Below are 16,594 nucleotides of genomic sequence, written 5' to 3' on the forward strand. Positions count from 1 at the left end.
GGGTCTGTCGGTGGGCCAGCCGGATTTAAGGCGGATTTAGGCGGCGGGATGAGCTCCAAGGGATGTCCCGCTCCTGGAACGGCAGCGGTGGATTTGCCTGGATGGCGTTCGGGGCTGGCCAGCGGTCCCAGGCCAAGGGGAGGATAACGCCATTTGAGGATTCCCACCGATACAGGCAATACAGAATTTGCCGGCGCCGAGGACATTTGGCAGAAGTGCCAAGATAAGGAAGAAGCCGATAAAAACAGCTGGCCAGCTGTGCTGGATCCCTGGGGAAGGAGGGAATTCCAGGGGGAGCCGGTGGCCACCTGCGAGCCGAGAAACCCCAAAAAGAGAGGAACACCGGGAATCGGCGTGAGAAGCTGGAGAAGGATTAACATGGAACGTTAATTACTTAGGGGATGTGGAATGCCAGCAAGTGAACCTTTGTGCCTTTGTTTGGTGAAATTATAAACAAATTTGTTATAGATACATTTTATATTGTTGGCTTTTCGCAAGTATTAAAATGAGTGTTATGTGTATAAGAATGAGAAATTTTGTTGTATTAATATGGTTTTCTTTATTTCTGTTATTGATGAAATTTGGAAATAGTAGTATAATACATATATGTTAGGCTATGGCATAGTATTAAAATAAAAACTGCTTTTGTTTGTATAACCCAAAGACTAAAAAAAAAATAAATATAGCTGGAGAACTCCTGCATTTGTAAACTCTCTTATCCAGATGAAGACAGCAGTGACCAGAACCCTGGGGGAGGAATTTATTGCATTTCTGCTATCAGGGAATGTAAATCTCGATGGCACCAAGAGCATTGATCTATTGGGAAGGGGGCAAGAGAAAACTGAACAGAAGAACCCCAAAGATGCTCAGAAGAATGTATGAATATGTATGAGAATTTATGGATATGTAGCAGGGTTCTGTTTTTAAGGGACAATCCTTTGTCAGTGAGGTGAATGCAGAGACACCCGGCCCTATCTGTATACTTTATTTTTTTCTCCTAATTGTTTTTTTTATTAAACTTTTAAATTCTATAAAAGTTATGTGAACCTCGTTTTCACAAGTGACAGGTTTTTGGAATTGTGTGCTGGCTTGGGGGATCAGCCCAGGCCCTTTTTGTGCAGAGCTGGGAATAAATCCCAAAACTCTGTGTGGAGATTGGATTCTTCCACACCACGGGGAAAAAACCCACTTGGGATAACACTGCCAGGGATCCAACTCTGGGAATTCCATCCCAGGCCTTCAGCACCCTCCCAGGGAACAACTCCTGCCCGATACCCCATCGAAATCTCCCCACTTTCACCTTAAATCCACTCCCTGTGTCCTGTCCCTGCATCTCCTCAGTGTCACCGCTCCCAGTGCAGCCACTGCTCCCTGCACCCGGAGCCCTCTGCAACACCAGGCTGCTGCTCAGGCTCACAAATTCCCTTTTTCCTTGTGTTTGCCAGGATATTCCGTGGAAAAGAGCCCGGCATGTTGTCAAGGTGAAATGAGAATCTCAGCCTGGAGCTCGCCGCCCATAAATCTGGGAGCAGGATTACCCCAGCGATGGGAATTGCAGCGTGGATAAGAGCAGTGAATATTTATTTTGGTGTGTCCAATAATCCTCCTGATGCAGAAAGAGACAAAAATGAATCCAGACCACTCTGATCTCTGTGCTGTTAAAAAAGATGGGCATGAAACAGCCTGAAATGTCACTGCTTGGATAAATTCCATGTAAAATTTTGACACGTGAATCAACAATGTTTTATCTGAATTCTCAGAAAAGCAAATTAATGCAAAAAAACCAATTAATATCTGTTTATTGTCTTTTCCTATAGACTAAAATACTTTTGAAGAAAACAAAAAAAAATACTTAAAACTACATATTTTCCATAAATACATTCTAGCTGGTACAAACTGTGGGAGTGGAGGAAAGAAAGCCTAATTCTTTATTTAGTATTAATTAATATTTAATTAATTTATTAATTTAATTAATTTAATTAATATTTAATTAATATTTGATATTACTATTAATATTTATATATAACATAATATAATATAATATAATATAATATAATATAATATAATATAATATAATATAATATAATATAATATAATATAATATAATATAATACAATATATTCATATATTAATATAATATATCATATGTTTTATTATATTATATATACTACATACTAATATATTAATATTAATATTTAATGTTTAATTAATATTAATTTATCCCCTGTTTTGCTGAGTTTCAGAGCTTTTAAAATTTATTGTCCCTCTCTCACAAAGCAAGGAAAAAACGTGGGGTTTTCCCCCCATAAAATATTTGTTTTGAAGAAAATATTTTCATTTAAATCCTGAATTCTTGTGTTACCAATAGGCTTGCCCAATTTTATTTTAGATCCCAGCTCAAATCAAATAAAATCCCACATGGAATAACAGGGAAAACACCAGTGCTGTGCCATTAGTGAGGCTAAATCTGGGAATTCCACAAACAAAACAATTTTCCAAGGGAAAATCCTTTTGCCTTTGGAATTCAAATTTTCCAAGGAGAAATCCTTTTGCCTTTGGAATTCCAGTTTTCCAAGAGGAAATCCTTTTGCCTTTGGAGTTCCAGTTTTCCAAGGAGAAATCCTTTTGCCTTTGGAATTCCAATTTTCCAAGGAGAAATCCTTTTGCCTTTGGGGTTCCAATTTTCCAAGGGGAAATCCTTTTGCCTTTGGAATTCCAGTTTTCCAAGGGGAAATCCTTTTGCCTTTGGGGTTCTCTACCAAATACAATTTTGCTGTGGGTGTATTGCAGCCAGGTTTCCGTGGCAAAGGCTGGAATTCCAGTCCCGTTCCTGATGAGCTCTGACAAACAGAGGTGAATTTGGGCTCTGCAGGAATTCAGCAGAGGGAATGCCAAGGCTCTGGCTGCAGACATTATGGGATGGAGGCCGAGGCTCTTGGAATGAGGTGTGGGACAGATGGAACCCCTGGAAATAAATCTCTTCCCTCCGTGGCCGACGCCAACCCCATCCCTGCCCCGTAAATCAAACCCCCAGCCTTGAGAGAGCTCCCCGAGACCTTTTGCAGGTTCCTTGGGAAGGGAGAGCTGAGGATTGCTGCTCCAAATGGATAGGCCCACGGAGACAGGGAAGAGCTAAATCTCTCTCCCCTCCGGCTGTATTTCTGGGATCCCATATGGAGCCTTGGCAGGAGCGTCCAGGGCAGCGCCAAGGACTCGGGCTGGGACAGGCAGGGCACAAATGAACCTGGCAAGTGCCAATGATGCCCTGCCTGTCCCAGGAAATGCATGTGGAGCCCAAATCCGGGTGAGAAACCCCTGAGGGAAGAGGTTTGGCTGCTCCCAAATCCCACAGCGCTCTTCCAGCGGCTTTCCCACAGAATCCTGTGCTGCCTGTGCATGTGCTAATTCCCACATTTTAGTGCCCTGCTGGAGGAGTGCCAGCAGCTTCCCTATGGACACGGGCTTAGCCTGACACGTTCCAGCTGGGAATTCCCTGAAATATTGATGTTTTAACCTAATTCCCCTTCTAGCCAGTCCCTGATCCCACAATTTCTTGCATGGCAGAAAAGTTCCTGCTGCTTAATTCCGTTATTATTATAGACAAAGGCATAACAGGAAAGAGACTGGAATTCCACTTGGAAGTAGCTGGAACTTGCCAAGTATTTGGGATATATCCACACTCTGTTTTGATCCAGAAATAGGATTTATTTATTTATTTATTACTATTTATTTATTTATTACTATTTATTTATTATTTATTTATTACTATTATTATTTATTATATATAGGATTTTTTTATTCAGTGTAAAATAAAAAATAGCAACTTCAGAATACACCCAGCAACCTTTTTCTTATGTGGCTATATCCTTTCTTATTCCAGTACTATTGTTATTGTTATTGTTATTGTTGTTGTTGTTGTTGTTGTTGTTGTTATTATTATTATTATTATTATTATTATTATTATTATTATTATTATTATTATTATTATTATTCTGATATTGAAATAGAATTGATATTAAATGAAGAAATTAAATTAAGAAACAAAATGAAGGAATGAAATGAAATTTTAAAACATTTACTGAAGAACACTGGGAAAAGGCTCTGGCAGGTCACCAGTTTTCCTGGTCAGATGTCACAGAGATGGAGAGATGGAGGGATGATGGATGGAGGGATGGAGAGATGATGGATGGAGGGATGGATGGAGAGATGGAGGGATGGAGGGATGGATGGAGGGAGAGATGGAGGGATGATGGATGGATGATGGATGGAGGGACGGAGGGATGGAGGGATGGATGGATGATGGATGGATGATGGATGGATGATGGATGGATGATGGATGGATGGATGATGGATGATGGATGGATGATGGATGATGGATGATGGATGGATGGATGATGGATGATGGATGGATGATGGATGATGGATGATGGATGGATGGATGGATGGATGGAGAGATGGATGGATGGATGATGGATGGATGGAGGGATGGAGGGATGGAGGGATGGATGGATGGATGGAGGGATGGAGGGATGGAGGGATGGAGGGATGGAGGGATGATGGATGGATGGATGGATGATGGATGGATGGAGGGATGGAGGGATGGAGGGATGGATGGAGGGATGGAGGGATGGAGGGATGGATGGATGGAGGGATGGAGGGATGGAAAGATGGAGAGATGGAGGGATGATGAATGGAGGGATGATGGATGGAGGGATGGAGAGATGGAGGGATGATGGATGGAGGGATGGAGGGATGGAGGGATGGATGGAGGGATGGAGAGATGGAGGGATGGAGGGATGGATGGAGGGATGGAGAGATGGAGAGATGGAGGGATGGAGAGATGGAGGGATGATGGATGGAGGGATGGAGAGATGGAGGGATGGAGGGATGGAGGGATGATGGATGGAGGGATGGAGGGACAGGACCCCGGGAATGGCTTTAAGGTGAAAGTGGGTAGATTTAGGTGGGATTTTGGGCAGGAATTGTTCCTGGATCCCTGGCAGTGCCCAGGGGCTGGATGGGTTCTGGGGGAACGCTCCGTGGTGCCGATGGACCCGGAGCGGCCGGACCCACCCGGGCCGTGTCCGAACCGGGCCCGCAGCCCCGGCGGAACCGGGGGAGGATCCCGGGGTCGAGGGTGGATCCAGAGGGAGGGTCCAGGGGAGGATCCCGGTTCCGGGGGTGGATCCAGGGGCGGATCCCAGGACGGTTCCTGGGCGGATCCCGGTTCCAGGGCCGGTTCCGGGGCGGTGCCGGTTCCAGGGGCGGTTCCGGGGGAGGATCCCGGTTCCAGGGCCGGTTCCGGGGGCGGTGCCGGGGGCGGTTCCCGGTTCCAGGGCCGGTTCCGGGGCGGTTCCCGGTTCCAGGGCCGGTTCCGGGGGCGGTGCCGGTTCCGGGGCGGTTCCGGGGCGGTTCCAGGGCCGGTTCCAGGGCCGGTTCCGGAGGCGGTTCCCGGTGCCGGGGGCGGTTCCGGGGCGGTTCCCGGTTCCGGGGCGGTTCCGGGGGCGGTGCCGGTTCCGGGGCGGTTCCGGGGCGGTTCCGGGGCGGTTCCGGGGCGGTTCCAGGGCCGGTTCCGGTGCTGCCATGGCCGCGGTGCCGCTGCGGGGCCGGCGCGGGGCGCTCGGGCCGGGGGGAACCGGGGAGCCGGAATGTGTGAGTCGGGAATGGGACCGGGACCGGGAATGGGACCGGGAATGGGACCGGGACCGGGAATGGGAATGGGACCGGGACCGGGACCGGGAATGGGACCGGGAATGGGACCGGGACCGGGAATGGGACCGGGAATGGGACCGGGAATGGGACCGGGACCGGGAATGGGACCGGGAATGGGACCGGGAATGGGACCGGGACCGGGAATGGGACCGGGAATCGGGACCGGGAATGGGAATGGGACCGGGAATCGGGACCGGGAATCGGGACCGGGACCGGGAATGGGACCGGGAATGGGACCGGGAATGGGAATGGGACCGGGAATGGGACCGGGAATGGGAATGGGACCGGGAATGGGACCGGGAATGGGACCGGGACCGGGAATGGGACCGGGAATGGGAACGGGAATGGGACCAGGACCAGGACCGGGAATGGGACCGGGACCCGGCTCCCCTCGCCGCCCGGGCCGTGTCGCGGCTGGTGCCGGTTCAGGGATGGAGCTCAAGAGGCTTTGGGGGTTTTTCTCTTTTTTTCTGTTTTCCATCTTTTCTTTTTCCACGTGTTCTCATCCCCGTTTTCTTTTCCTCTTTTTCGTTTTATTTTCTTTTTTTTTTTTAATGTCTAAATTCCTTTTTTCCTTTTGAATTTTTTTGTTTTTCCCTTTTTTTCTTTCTTCCTTTTCCTTTATTCCTTTTTAATTACTCTTTCCCTTTTTTCTTTCCCTTTTTTTCTTTCCCTTTTTTCCTTTTCACCTGTTTTCCCCTTCTTTCCTTTCCCGTTTTTCTTTTTCCTTTTCCTCCCTTTGTTTTTCTTTTCCCTTTTTTCTTCCCCCCCTTTTTTTTTTCTTTTCATTTTTTGTTCCTTTTTTTCTTTTTCCTTTTTTAATTTTTCTTTCTTTCTGGCTGAAACCCTCTTTACCAGGCAGCCTCACTAATTCCATCTATATCTGCTCTTCTGGCTCCAAGATGACAGAGAGGAATCAGAATCCCAGCCTGGTTTGGGTTGGAAAGTTGGATTTTAAGGCTTTTGGACTTAGAGCAGTATCAGATTTTCAAGGCCAGAGCTCCCAGTGTGGTTTGGACTGATCTTCAGGTAGAGTTTCCCAGGTGGATCTGCATGGATCTCACATTCCCTCTGCTTTCCCAAACAGAGCCATCTTTCCACAGGGAGAAAAGCAAGGAGCATCTCCACAGGGCCATCATTCCAAAGGGAATCCAGTGGGGCTGCTCCAAGGAGAGCTGGGCTCTGTGGGGCAGCCTGGCTTTAAAAACGGGCTCAAAAAGCAGAAAATGCATGACAAGAACATTTAAACTTCAGAGAAAATCTTTAAAATTGTACCCAAAACAGCCCAACAAACGAGCAGAACTTTTCCCACAGCTCCTTCAGGTTGGGTGTCCAGTGGAGCTGGGTTTGGCACCAGCTTGGTGTCATCCCTGAGCTCTTTATTCCCCAGCTGGACAGGAAAGTGAGAGGCTTCCCTGCAGAGAGATCTGCTCCCTGCCTGCTGCTTGTCCCCTGCTCATCCCCCTGAGCTGCTGGATCATTCCCTAAGAGGAGCAGAGCCTTGGATGCAATCCCTGCCTGCCTTTGGAACAGGGAGCTCGCTGATCCCTGTCCATCACAGGCTCCCTGGGTCCTGCACAGGCAGCGTGGATGCAGAGATTCCTTCTTCCCTGAGAGAGGATTCCAGAGCCTGGGGTTTTCCCTGGAGCAGGAAGCTCCCCCAGGGTGGCATTGGTGTGATGAGTTTCTCTGAATTCCTGACACCAAGCAGTGTCCCCCAGAACAATACCTGGAGTTTATTTTTAATTTTATTTTGAACCAAATTCCATCTGGTGTGTGCCACTGAGTAATTTTTCCCTCTTCCCTCTCATTTCACACATATTCCCAGTTTTCTGCTGCACTTTGCCTTTCCCTGCAATGAAGGAGGAGTTCTCCAGCAGCAGAGGACATTTTCCCAGTGGGAAGCAATCTCAGGGATCTGGAGGATCTCCCCAGACTTTTATTCCATTATTCCCTTTCTTACCACAGTGCATATTTCACTTTTGGATTCCCTTCCCACCCCGATATCCTGCCTCCCTTCCTGGTGATCCCATCCCAGCCGTTTCCCCTGAGGTTCCTGGTGCATTGATCCATTTTTGGTTTCTCATAACTTATCCCAAGTTTAAATTTCATTTCTGTGCTTCAGTAGTCTGCTAGTTCTGTGCCAGCACATCTTCCTGGGAAATCACGTGCTGGAGAAAGAGAAGGAATCTTGGGATTCCTTAAGCAAAGTTTGTTTGGCAAAAATATCCCAGGTGTGTGAGTATCTCTTTGGAATTCAGGCTCTAAATCTGGGCCAGGTTTGTAATGCCCATGGTTGTGTTATCCAAGGAACCCTGGGATTTGGGACAGCCTCCCTTTCCACGGGCAGTCCCAGGCCAGGGATGTTCTGAAGGTTTCCAGGTGTTTTTTCCCTGGATTCACATTCCCTGGATTTCCCTGGATGCCCAGTTCCCAGGGCAGTGTTTTTGGGAAGCGCTGCTCCTGTGAGGGCTCGCTCAGCCCTCGGGACATCCCTGGGTGCCAGAGCTCAGGAAGGACAGCTTTAATTAAACAATTCTGGGTTAATGACTCCTTGCACACAGCTCCCCTGCTGAAGCCCATCCCATCCCTGCTGGGATGCAGGCTGAGGGATGCCTTTTCCCAGCGGGATGTTGTGGAAGGAGGCACAGAGAGGTGGGAGATGCACAATTCCTGCTCCCAGCACGAGGGGCACTGGGAAATCCAAAATCTTGGGCTTGTGGCCGATGCCTCATGGCCCATCATCACCCTGGTGTTGTTCCCAGTGGATGTGGCATCCTTGGGAAGCAGGAAAATCCCAGAATTGGGGTGCTGTGCCTTGCAGTGAGATGTAAATGTTGCTTTTGTGTGTTCCAGAAGCGAGTGTGCAGACTGCTGGACACCATCCCACGGGAGGCTGCTGCCCAGCTCAGGGACTGTGCCATGGATCTGGATTCCAGGCAGAAATTCCTCCCTGGCTCTGCTCCCTGGGCTGCAAAGACAAAGCAGAATTCCACAGTGAGTTCCCACTGTCACTTCAATCACTTCACAAATGCATTTTATAATAATATATTAAATATTGTATATATTATACTATGTTATGTTATTGTATTATATTACACTATGTTATATTATAATATATAATAACATATTAAATATTATATATATTATACTATGTTATGTTATGTTGTTATATTATATTATATTATATTATATTATATTATATTATATTATATTATATTATATTATATTATATTATATTATATTATATTATATTGCATTATATTATATTGCATTATATTGCATTATATTGCATTATATTGTATTATATTATATTGCATTATATTATATTGCATTATATTGCATTATATTATATTATATTATATTATATTATATTATATTATATTGCATTATATTATATTGCATTATATTGCATTATATTGCATTATATTGCATTATATTATATTGCATTATATTATATTGCATTATATTGCATTACATTATTTTACATAATTTTACATTATATTACATTATATTGCATTATATTGTATTATATTATATAATTATATATTATATTGCATTATATTATATTATATTATATTATATTATATTATATTGCATTATATTGTGTTACATTATTTTACATAATATTATATATAAAAATATATGTAATAATATATATTATATAAAATACATTTTATAATAATTGTAAATAATTGCCTTTTTTTTCTTCTTCTTCTTTTTTGTTTCAATTTTTTGATGGATTTGTGTCTGGTTTTGTTCCTCAGGTTTTGGAAAATCATGGGAACAGAGGCATTTCCCAGCCCTGCCCGAGATGTGTTGCTGGAGAATCTGTGAGTGTGGGAATCTGCTTTTTGGGGCTAAAAAAAGGCTGGGACTTATTCCCCAGAATTAAAACCATAAAACGTGAAGTTACCAACCTCCACAAGGGCACTGCTCAGGAATAAAGGCTGGGAATTAAAAGTAAAGGAGGTGGATTTAGCATTTCAGCAGAGCACAAATTAATATTTCCAGCAGCAGCTGGAGAATCTGGAGATGCTCAACACATTTTTCAAATTCTCTCTTAAAAAGCAGAATTTGGGAAGTAAATAAACAAGAAAACAAACAAGAAAATAGACAAGAAAATAAACAAGAAAATAAGAAAATAAACAAGAAAATAGACAAGAAAATAAGAAAATAAACAAGAAAATAGACAAGAAAATAAACAAGAAAATAAGAAAATAAACAAGAAAATAGACAAGTAAATAAACAAGAAAATAAGAAAATAAACAAGAAAATAGACAAGAAAATAAGAAAATAAACAAGAAAATAGACAAGAAAATAAACAAGAAAATAAGAAAATAAACAAGAAAATAGACAAGAAAATAAACAAAAAAATAAGAAAATAAACAAGAAAATAGACAAGAAAATAAGAAAATAAACAAGAAAATAAACAAGTAAATAAACAAGAAAATGAAAAAATAAACAAGTAAACAAAGTAAATAAAGAAGAAGAAGAAGGAAACAATGACATAACATTTCCTCTACCCCAATTTTAGTTGTTCTTTATTTACTGGATCATAACTAAATATTCAGGAAAGTCATTCTATCTCCTTTTTTTTTTTTTTTAATGTAATTGGATATTAAATATAAATATAAATATAAATATAAATATAAATATAAATAATTAAATATAAATAATAATTGATAAATAAATTAATAAATATTAAATTTATAGTAAATAAAGAATAATAATAATGATAATGATCATAATGATAATCATAAAGATAAATATAAAAATAATAATAATAACAATAAAGATAAAGATAAGGATTAATAATAATAATAATAATAACTATTATAATAAAGATAAATATAAAGATAAATATAAAGATGCTAATAATAAAGATAACAATAATAATAATGATAAAGATAAAGATAAGGATTAATAACAATAATAGTAATAATAATAGTAATAGTAATAATAATAATAATAATAATAGTAATAATCATAATAAAAAGATAAAGATAATAATAACGATATGATAACGATAATAATAACAATAAAGATAAGGATAAAGAATAATAATAATAATGGTAATTATAATGATAGTAATAACGATTATAATAAAGATAAATATAAAGATGATAATAATAAAGATAACAATAATGATAAAGATAAGGATTAATAACAATAATAGTAATAATAATAATAGTAATAATAGTAGTAATAATAATAAAAATAATAGTAATAATAATGATAATAAAAAGATAAAGATAATAATAATAATAACGATATGATAATGATAATAACAATAAAGATAAGGATAAAGAATAATAATAATAATGATAATTATAATGATAATAATAATGATTATAATAAAGATAAATATAAATATAAAGATGATGATAATAATAAAGATAACAATAATAATAATGATAAAGATAAAGATAAGGATTAATAACAATAATAGTAATAATAATAGTAATAATAGTAATAATAATAATAATGAAAATAATAGTAATAATAATGATAGTAAAAAGATAAAGATAATAATAAAGATGATAATAATAAAGATAACGATAATAATAATGATAAATATAAGGAATAATAATAATAATAATAATAATAATAATAATAATAATAATAATAGTAATGGATTCAAGTAACACCATTTCTAGTGCAAGGCACATCAGCCTGACTAAAATCAGGTTTTTAACTCTGGCCTGTTGAGGAACTTGGATAAAAACTGGAGAAGGTAACACTGACCTTTTCCAGAACATTGATCTGTGGAGTTTGGGGCTGTCTGGACCTGTTTTATTCACTTTGAAATGTTTTCCTGTGGCAGCTGTGAGAAACAAGGAAAACAAGTGGAACATCAAAATTAAAGATTTGCACTTTGAGTGCTCAGTGCTTTCAATTTCAAAACTCAGGGTAGGACCACAAAAATCCAGAGCCCTTGCAGAGCTTCTCCCTTAAATTTTTCCTTAATTAATTTCATATTATGGAGTTGAAATTTTAAAATAAAATTAATATTTGCAAAAATAAATAAATAAAAAAAAATTCAACATTTTTTAAAATAAATAAAATAAAAATAAAAATTTGGAAAGGGAAGACTGAAACTCCTTTGCAGTGACCTGAAATGTTGTCATTGCAGGGCCACTTCAGTCACATCCTGGGCTTCTAGAAACGGAGCTGGGGCAGAGGAGCAGCCCTGAATTCCTGCTGGGAGCCTGAGGATGCAGCTGGATCCTGGATCCTGCCCTGGGGACACTCAGGCCTCCTTTAGCTGATGTTTTACACCTGTTCAAAACTCTGCTGCTCCTCAGGGAGCTCAGAATTTGTCTAAAAAGGACAAAAAAAGGCTGATTTCATGTTTAGATAGCTCAGAATTTGTCTAAAAAGGACAAAAAAAGGCTGATTTCATGTTTAGGTAGCTCAGAATTCATTTAAAAAGGACAAAAAAAGGCTGATTTCATGTTTAGATAGCTCAGAATTGTCTAAAAAGGACAAAAAAAGGCTGATTTCATGTTTAGATAGCTCAGAATTGTCTAAAAAGGACAAAAAAAGGCTGATTTCATGTTTAGATAGCTCAGAATTGTCTAAAAAGGACAAGAAAAGTCTGATTTCATGTTTAGATAGCTCAGAATTTTCTAAAAAGAAACAAAAAAAGGCTGATTTCATGTTTAGGTAGCTCAGAATTCATTTAAAAAGGACAAAAAAAGGCTGATTTCATGTTTAGATAGCTCAGAATTGTCTAAAAAAGAACAAAAAAAGGCTGATTTCATGTTTTGGACTGGTTAAGTTGAGCTGGCCTTGGGCCCAGGCTTCACCTGGGGCTGGGCCAGGGGCTGTTTTGATTCCAAAGGTTTTCCCAACAGTCCTGGATCCCTTGGAAAATGCTCCTTTGGAAAACCCTCCTTGTGCAGGGCCACAGGCAGGAATGGGAGGACACAAATTTTAGTTTTTAAGTGGCTTTGCAGCTGTGAAATCCAGGAAAAATCCCATTGAAGCTTACATTTAAATTCCCCCCCCCAAAAAAAATCTGTTTAAAAAGGCTTGACCTCATCATCCAGCAGGTTTTTTCTGGCACTAATTTAATGACTGGTTAATTAACCTCTGAAAGGTGAATTTTGGGGGTTATCAGGCTGCAGAATCCTCAGGCAAAGGTTTTTTTGCAGTCCTTGAATCCTTCCCACGTTGTGTGTGCAGCTGGAGCTGGCACTGAATTGTGTTCTTAAGGAGATATTCTCATTAAATAAAGGAATATCACATAAATACTGAATTTAACTAAGTAACACATAAGGAAATTAGTCCAATCTGCACTTAATTGGCATTCAGGTTTTGGTTAAAATAAATAAGTTTCCTCCAAGCCAATAAAAATTTTAGTTAAATTAAGAATAAATATTTTTAAGTTAGTATTTACATACTTGAGACCAAGATCTGGTGGGTCAGAATTCCTGGGGAATTCATTTTTACATACCTGTTTTACCTTACATTTTTACAATGTAAAATTTACATTTTTATATTTAACCTTTGCCTTTTAAATTTTTTTTTTCCTTTGCCTTTTTTAAAATCAAAGCAGTATTTAAAAGAAAAGGTGGATAAACAGCAGTTTCTCTGCTGCAAAAGCTGAAATATCTGATTAAATATGAAGGGCTAAATGGGTTTGTTTCCTGCAAAATCACTCAGAACCTCAAGTGTGACGAGTAACAATTAGGACTGGTCAAAATTTGGTCAAAAATAGTCAAAATTTGGTCCAAAATAGTCAAAATTTGGTCCAAAATAGTCAAAATTTGGTCCAAAATAGTCAAAATTTCAGGTGTTCAGAGAGGGGAATCCCAAACCTGGCCTCAGATTCTGTGGCAGGAGAGTTTTCTGCCAGAATTCATCAGGCCACAGTGAGGGATCAAGCTGAGAACACAGGGAATAGCTGGATTGCCAAAGCAAAGAAGTGTTTTTTCCTTAAATAACTCCATTTTTATCGTGTTCAGGGGTTCACAGATAACCTGTGTCAATATTTCCTCTGCTTTAAACTTGAATCTGCTCCGCCCTGGGGTCAAGCCAAGAGCCAGCTGCTTCCTTCCTGCTTTTCCTTCTGCTCCTGCTGGGGTTGGTGCCACGTTCTTTTAAATCCTCCTGCTCTGACAGCGTTTTTCATGAGATGTGGTGGTAAATCCCAGGGCTGGTCCCAGCTGCTGGGGGATTTTAATGGGATTTTTGGGATCACTTTTCCCCCCGGCACTGGGGATTCCTGAGCTCTGGGTCCTGCCTTTGGCTCTGCAGGTGAGCAGGGACATCCTCCAGCTGGCCCAAATGCCTCCTGCAGGTGGGATGGCTGGATTTGGGAATTCCTAAAGATGTTTTCCAGACACTGGCCCTGAGGGGGGTGATCCCAAGCAGGGATCCCCAGGAACACAGGGAAAGCAGAGCAAGCCTATGCTGAAATTTGAATTAGTGAAATCTGTTCTCCTACTAATCCCATCTGTGTTGGGAAGGAGCTGCAAAAAGGGGATCAGCCAGTGGAAAGGGAACTGCCCTCGTCTCCAGCCATCCCAGTCACCTCTTCCTTGCAGAATTCCAGCCTGCTGTGGGCTGGAAAGGAGCTTAAAGCTGTTCCAGCAGTTCCACCTGGGGCACCTTCCCCTGTCCCAGCTGCTCCAGCCCCAATGTCCAGCCTGGCCCTGGGCACTGCCAGGGATCCAGGGGCTGCTCTGGGCCCCTGTGCCAGGCTCTGCCCACCCTGCACCTGCAGAAATTCACATTTCAGCTCTGCTCTGTGGGAATCAGGTGGAACCCCCGGAGCTGCTCCCTGCATTCACATCCAGCTGTTCCCACAGCTGCCCTGACTCTCCAGCTGAATAAAACCACATTTAACCCTCACAGACACCTCATTATCCCCCAGTTTTGTCCCAAATGGGAAGGCAGATGCTCCTGGATAAATTCCAAAGCCAACTTTTCCTCATGGATGTGATTCCTTGCTCCGTGTTTCCCAGCAGGGCAAGGAGTGCTTTTTTCAGACCAGTCAGGCTGGAAACAAATTGGGGTTTAATTGTCTGCTCCACTGAAGGCTTTTAATGGTGATATTTTTTTAAATAGATAGGTTTGTAATTTATTTTGGGATTTTCCAGGATCATAAAGCTGGCACAGGCTGGGGCAGTGAATATTCCTTTAAAGCAGATTTGTGTCAAATCTGCAGTGGAACCACAGAGCTATTTTTCTATGCCTTGTAGAACTCTGAAATTTTGTTTTCTTGATGAAAAAATACAGAAACTTTCTATTTCCTACTGCTGTGGTTTGTACACAGAATAACCAGAGTGATGCTTTATTTACCTGTACATAGAGAGAAAGGCCCCTGGCCTGTTTTTAATTCAGGTTTAAAGGATCTAATTCTTATTTTTAACTTTGTGTTTTGTAAATTGTTCCTTACAAAAGCAGAAGCATTAAACAGCACTTTGGCTGCAGCATGGAATTGTCTGGTTGTGTTATTCCAGGGGTGATTTCTGAGGATGCTGAGGAATAAAGGTAAATAAAACCTCTGATGAGGAGAAGAAATACATTATTTCTGTCATGTAAAATCTTTGTAGCAGGTTTAGTTGCTCACTTCATTTATTTGATGGTAATTACAAGTCCACTTGGCATCTTGACTGCCAAAAAAAGGTGGAAAATCAAAATATTGGGATAAGTGGGGTTTAAAGACAACCTGGATTCTGACAAGCCAAGACTTAACTTGTTGCAATGAATACACTTAATATATTCAAATTTATTTTTGTTTATTTTAAATATTATGATTTATTGAATAGATTTAAAATCCGTGGTGTTTATGTCTAAATTAGCTGCTTAAAGCCTCTGCAGCTCCCCTGGGAGCGTGGTGTGATACCCTGTGTTAGCAGACTTGTAGGCACACATAAATAACTCTGTGCTTGCCCTGACTGCTGCAGATAATTCCCAAATTAACCTCACACCGGGCATTTTCCACATCAAACTCTGTGTGGCCACTGGGCTGGGGGTGGAGCTTTGGGCAAAGTGACTTTTCCTGGGAATTGCGGGTTTCTTCCCTCTCTCCCACATTTCCCAGTGGTGACAAGTGGCTTGGCCAGGCCTCCAGCAGCTGCCCCTGCCCTGGGGACATCAGCACTCCAAACCAGCAGGGATCACAGTGCTTAAAAACACAGAAAAATAAAGAACCCCAGGAAGGTGCAGCCGAATCACAGAATTGTTTAGGTTGGAAAAGGCTCTCAGACCATCGAGCCCAGCCCATCCCAGCAGTGCCCAGGCCACCCCTGCCTGTGTCCCTGAGTGCCACATGCACAGGGCTGGGAATCCCTCCAGGGATGGGCATTCCTGCCCTCCCAGGGCTGACAGGCCTTTTTGGGAGGGAGTTTTCCCAATATCCAAAGTTTTTTTGCAGTCTGTGCTTGGCTCTGATGTTCCAAACTCTGCTCCTGACCCTGCCTTGCCAAGCCCAGCTCCTCCCCTGGTTCACAGGACATGGGATCAGCACATCCTCCATCCCTGGGCATCCTCCATCGATCCCTGGGCATCCTCCATCCATCCCTGGGGCATCCTCCATCCATCCCTGGGCATCCTCCATCCATCCCTGGGCATCCTCCATCCATCCCTGGGCATCCTCCATCCATCCCTGGGGTATCCTCCATCCATCCTTTGGGAATCCTCCATCCATCCCTGGGCATCCTCCATCCATCCCTGGGCATCCTCCATCCATCCCTGGGGTATCCTCCATCCATCCTTTGGGAATCCTCCATCCATCCCTGGGCATCCTCCATCCATCCCTGGGCATCCTCCATCCATCCCTGGGGCATCCTCCATCCATCCCTGGGCATCCTCCATCCATCCCTGGGGCATCCTCCATCCATCCCTGGGCATCCTCCATCCATCCCTG

The 16,594-nt window shown here is 41.9% G+C and overlaps 1 protein-coding gene and 1 long non-coding RNA gene across 3 annotated transcripts; one reads left to right on the forward strand and one right to left on the reverse strand.

Moving 5' to 3' along the window:
* Nucleotides 1-5,431: 5,431 nt before the first annotated feature.
* C8H10orf143 (chromosome 8 C10orf143 homolog) lies at nucleotides 5,432-15,155 on the forward strand. 2 transcript variants are annotated; one of them, XR_015289762.1, is made up of 5 exons: nucleotides 5,503-5,652; nucleotides 8,569-8,709; nucleotides 9,480-9,545; nucleotides 11,849-12,311; nucleotides 12,417-15,155. XR_015289762.1 is itself a non-coding variant. In XM_086899596.1 (4 exons), exons 1-4 carry the CDS (start codon nucleotides 5,584-5,586, stop codon nucleotides 11,876-11,878), a joined length of 306 nt encoding a protein of 101 aa, XP_086755722.1. In that variant the 5' UTR covers nucleotides 5,432-5,583; the 3' UTR covers nucleotides 11,879-15,155. The 2 variants fall into 2 exon arrangements, 1 of the variants encoding a protein (XP_086755722.1); XM_086899596.1 differs by having other exon boundaries at nucleotides 5,432-5,652; nucleotides 11,849-15,155.
* On the reverse strand, nucleotides 9,633-11,967 carry LOC147651809 (uncharacterized). The gene is made up of 3 exons (XR_015289763.1): nucleotides 11,829-11,967; nucleotides 11,461-11,539; nucleotides 9,633-9,662 (listed from the first exon to the last, which is right to left on the reverse strand). It is a non-coding gene; the product is annotated as an uncharacterized LOC147651809 (long non-coding RNA).
* Nucleotides 15,156-16,594: the final 1,439 nt, after the last annotated feature.

Source organism: Cyanistes caeruleus, chromosome 8 (genome assembly GCF_971803275.1).
Source record: "Cyanistes caeruleus chromosome 8, bCyaCae1.hap1.1, whole genome shotgun sequence".
In the NCBI taxonomy this organism is placed as follows: domain Eukaryota; kingdom Metazoa; phylum Chordata; class Aves; order Passeriformes; family Paridae; genus Cyanistes; species Cyanistes caeruleus.

What these genes read in the sequence shown, in the direction of transcription:
- C8H10orf143 (XM_086899596.1), top strand. Translation starts at nt 5,584, where the DNA reads ATGGCCGCGGTGCCGCTGCGGGGCCGGCGCGGGGCGCTCGGGCCGGGG. An exon ending in GAACCGGGGAGCCGGAATGT is followed by an intron (nt 5,653 to 8,568) that starts GTGAGTCGGGAA and finishes TGTGTGTTCCAG; the next exon opens with AAGCGAGTGTGCAGACTGCT. An exon ending in GATGTGTTGCTGGAGAATCT is followed by an intron (nt 9,546 to 11,848) that starts GTGAGTGTGGGA and finishes TTGTCATTGCAG; the next exon opens with GGCCACTTCAGTCACATCCT.